Below are 4,378 nucleotides of genomic sequence, written 5' to 3'. Positions count from 1 at the left end.
GCTCCGCCCGCCCCGCCTCCGCCCTGCCCTCACGGGCTTCTCTCCGCCCCATTCCCTCTCGGCCACGCCCACCACGGGCCATTGGCCAGGGACCCGCTGCTCAGATATTTTCGCCTCTGAGGGTGTAGGCTCCGGGTCTGGCTTCCGGCTCCCTTTCCTGGCGCTGGCGCCTTCCAGCTGTGTGACCGGGCGAGGCCGTGAGCCTCTTGAGGGTTTAGTGGCCTCCTCCGTACAATGGGCCAACAACAACCGCTTCCCTGAGGATCTCCGTGAGGTTTGGTTGCTCTGCAGGGTGCCCTGGGCCTGTGCCAGCGCGCTCTGGCATCCTGGTGACCAACCAGAGCTGGCACTGGTGAGCTCAGCCTCTTAGCCCATGCAGACTGTGGACAGCCTCACCTGCTGGGACCGCTGAGTGGTCGAAGAGCTGGCTTGGCTGTCTGGGACCTGGGCCCCAGCGTCCCCATCTGTGCAGGGTGCCGCTGGTGATACAGGTCCCTGCCATGACCTGGTGGAGATATGGCCCAGTAAGACTTCGTGAGGGGTCTAGGCCACTGCTGTCACGTGGTACGTCCTCTACCCTGGCCCCTAGGTGGGCCTGGCCTCAGCCTTGCTCTAAAGAGGAATGAAACCCAGCCCACAGCCACTTAGCACAGAAACGCTCAGGAGACGGGACCCTCACCATTACTCATCTCCTTACTGTTCCCTGGACACCCTGGGGTCCTTGCGCCTCCCCACCCCGTCCCAGCCAGGTACTCTCCTCCTTCAGTCTGGAGCACCTTCTCCCTCGGGGATCCCCTGTACCTGTGCCTATTGAGAAAAGATGGCATAAAAGGGCTAGACAGGAGCCCGGACCAGGAGACCCGAGGGTGCTGAGCCCCAGATTGGGCTGGGTCCACATGGAGACACGCTTGGCTCATCCCAGCTGGGGCTGTCTGCCTGCTCTAGTGGGAACCTGAGCAGGGGTACTGTCTCCAGGGCTCTATGCTGGGCATTCGTCATGAAATACCCGCTTTCCCCACACGCCCCCTCCTTTCTGAGGCAGGTGCCACTGTCACACCTGCTTTGAGGGGAGGAGTCAGAGATGAGTAGAGTAGGGAACTGCCTGGGTTGACAGCAGAGCCAGGAATCAACCCTCAGAAGCCTGGCTCCAGCCAACCCCTGACCACCTCCCTTCCTGGCCTGCTCTAGTCCCTGTGGACCCTCACCTGGGCTCCCCTTGCAAATCACCCTGTAGCCCCCTAGGGTGCAAATGCCTGCCCCCACCCCTTTGCCTGTCTCTCTCCTGTGCACACCCAGCTGTGAGGGCCCCATTTGGTCTCTATGGCCACACACCTGTGTTTCTCACTCGGCAAGTTCTTTGTGGGACACACTTTGCACACCTGTCATTCTGAATCATGGATGATGATTTGTTCAACGTGTGCCTCCACTGCCAGGCTATCAGCTGGCTCCAGGGGGCCAGGGCTGGGTCTGGTGTGGCACCACTGTCCCCCACCTCCCAGGCAAGGCCAACACAAAGCAGGTGGACAGTGACCATTTGTGGATGGCAACCTACTGACCCATTCCCTCACTCATGGGGATGGAATGAATGATCCTCACTCTATGATCCCTGTTGCTCAAATTTCCTTCAAAAGATGGATGTGGCTCCCCAAATATCTTGATCCTAGGAACAGATGACTTGGATCCCAGGTGGGAAATGCTCAGGCCCTGGAAAGGCTTTCCCATGGTTAGCGAACATACAAGCCTTCCAGGTTATAGATCAGTCTTGTATAAGTCTAGCTAGTGTGAATCATTCCCCAGATCGGCTCTGGGTTCTGACTAAGTGGAGTTTCTTGCCTGGTGAGCTGATGTCATCTCTGGAAAGGGGTGACCACTGCTAACCAGAGGGTGCCCATCTCCCAACCCCATGGGGACACCTGGTTCTTGGTCATGAGAGTTGGGTGTAATGGAAAGGAGGTTTAGAAGACTTTACTCAAACATACCCTTGCGTGTCCACATGCCTGTGGTCACAGTTTCCTCCCCTCTGGCTGAGTCTCTGGGACAGAAGTGGAATTCCACTGCAGCGAGGCTGACATGGCTGGTGGAACTGCTCCCTCTGCCACTCATACCTGAGATCCCAGACATCGTAGAAAGAGCACAGCCTTTGGAGCTGGGTGGCCGCTGTGGGTTTTGTTCCCCCAGGTCCTCCTGCTCCAGCATAGGCTATCCTCCTGGGCTTCATCCAGGTAGCTGGACACCGAGCACAGCTCTGTTGTCCCCTTCCCTGGGCTGAGTGGCCTTGCCCGGGAGGTGCTGGGGACTGCATGGCAGCCAGACGCCGAGCACAGCTGTGTCGTCCCCTTTCCCGGGCTGAGTGGCCTCAGAGGTGCTGGGGACTGCATGGCTGCCAGACGAGGCGGGGGGTTTCTGACCCAACACCACCGAGCCTGCCTCTTCCTGTCCTGGGTGCTGTGTCTTCCACAGAGGCGCTTTTCCAGCACAGCCAGGTGGGAGAAGTCGTCACCTAATTAACAGCTCTCATGTCCCCACCATTCACTTTCTTCCTATTCGGGGGAAATTAATGCTATTAAGGTTCTGATCTAATTATTTCCCTTCTGACCAAAGTAGCCTGTGGTTGCAGATAAATTAGAAGTTGGGCTTCGGGGGAACCCCCGACTGAAGGCAACCTGGTGAGGGTGTCCCCAGGCCCAGCTGCCAAACTTGCAGCCAACACATCACACCTCTAGGGGGCGCTTTCCACCCACTGTTCGGACCCAGATCTTGGCTCCTGTCTGAACCCTGCTGGAGGGAACCAAGGGAAGGCGTTTCCGTTCGCGGGGAACCTGCCCACCACGAGGGGCCCACTCTCAGCGTTTAGAAAAGAAGCATGATCCTTGACATGGGGCATCTGAAGACTCACCATGCTGACCGAAAGGGGGGCTGGTCGTGGCTCTGGGGCAGCGCCCATGATGCCCCCAGCACTAGACGTGGACAATTATTGTTCCTACGATGTCCCCTGCAGGGCCAGGCCACGGCCCGAGAGGGAGGGAGCTGCAGCGTGCTGGCCTGGCTGCCACACTCTCGACTGCCTGAAGGGGTTTTGGCTCCTTTCAGGGGTTGCCAGATTTAACCTAAAAATACAGGATGCCCAGGTAAATTTGAATTTCATAAACATTGAATAATTTTGTAGTATAAGTATGTCCCAAATATTATATATACGTGTGTGTGTATATATATACACATATATATATGTTTGACCAAAGCTTTCTAAACATCCCTTCCACCGTGCCCAGCTCTCGTGACCAAGAACCACGTGTCCCCATGAGGCTGGGAGATGGGCACCTCCTGGTTAGCAGTGGTCACCACCTTCCTAATAAAATAATATGATATAATATAGCACAATGTAATATAATCCATGTATATGTTTGGGACATACTTATACTATAAAATAATTCACATTTTAATTTCAAATTTGAATCAAATTTGAATTACCTGAAATGCAAATATAACTGGGCATCCTATATTTTATCTGATGATTCTGTTCCTTTGCCTGAATTATCTCCTGGTCAGCTGCTTGATTTGCCTTGAAACGTGGTGCCTACCCAGGTCCACAGCGTCACGTCTGCCTGGTGTGGGCTGCATGAGTGAGGGGCAGGGTGGGTGGTGCTGTCCCTGCTGGGTGCTCCTTAGGGTCTGTAGAGGGAGGGGGAGAGGCAGGCCATGATAGCCCAGGGGAGACCCGGGCCCTGGCTCTCCAGGTACGGCTTTTGTGGGCGCGGAGGATTCCTAGGTAAGGGTGCATAACTGATTTCACCACGCCTGCCTTGATGGACAGATTCTGCTGTGTTTCTGCTGTAAGAAGCCATGCTGTCCTGGAACCCCCGTCCACATGTGCACCTCTTATTCTCTGGCCTGTGGGATAGGACAGGAGGAGGAGGAGGAGGGCTTACGTTCTGATAGACCCAGGGTGCTCAGAATGCGGGCCCTGCAACGGCAGACTCAGCCTCACCCGGAGACTTGTCAGAAATGGGTATTCTTCCCACATGTGCACATGTGTGTATACATATGCGTACATACCTGTACACACAGGTACAACACATGCACACACATGTACACACACATACATGGACACAGACATGTACACCCAGGTGCACACACATGCATATGTATGACACATATATACACGCACACACTCGTGCACACATGCACATGGTCAGCACACCCAACACACAGCTCTGCTGCATCAGACGCTTTGGGGCGGGGCCCTGCACTTCTCCAGGGGTGGTGGGTGCAAGCACCATAGTGGGAAAGGCCACACAATTGCCACTCAAGCTGGTTTTTTTTCTTTTTTTTTTTTTGAGACAGATCTCACTTTGTCACCCAGGCTGGAGTTCAGTGGCGT

General features: G+C 55.3%; 1 protein-coding gene across 1 annotated transcript in view; it reads right to left on the bottom strand.

Annotated features, from left to right (window-relative positions):
• MRGBP (MRG/MORF4L binding protein) overlaps positions 1 to 2,944 on the bottom strand; it is a 10,280-nt gene extending 7,336 nt beyond the window's left edge. Inside the window, exons 1-3 of the mRNA XM_011992428.1 lie at positions 2,897 to 2,944; positions 397 to 505; positions 73 to 96 (exon numbers count right to left, since the gene is read on the bottom strand). Of these exons, the coding sequence (XP_011847818.1) occupies positions 73 to 96; positions 397 to 505; positions 2,897 to 2,944 (181 nt within the window). The remainder of the gene's footprint in view (positions 1 to 72; positions 97 to 396; positions 506 to 2,896) is intronic.
• Positions 2,945 to 4,378: the final 1,434 nt, after the last annotated feature.

Source organism: Mandrillus leucophaeus, unplaced genomic scaffold, assembly GCF_000951045.1.
Source record: "Mandrillus leucophaeus isolate KB7577 unplaced genomic scaffold, Mleu.le_1.0 Scaffold41, whole genome shotgun sequence".
Taxonomy (NCBI): domain Eukaryota; kingdom Metazoa; phylum Chordata; class Mammalia; order Primates; family Cercopithecidae; genus Mandrillus; species Mandrillus leucophaeus.
This window is presented reverse-complemented; position numbering and strand designations above follow the sequence as displayed.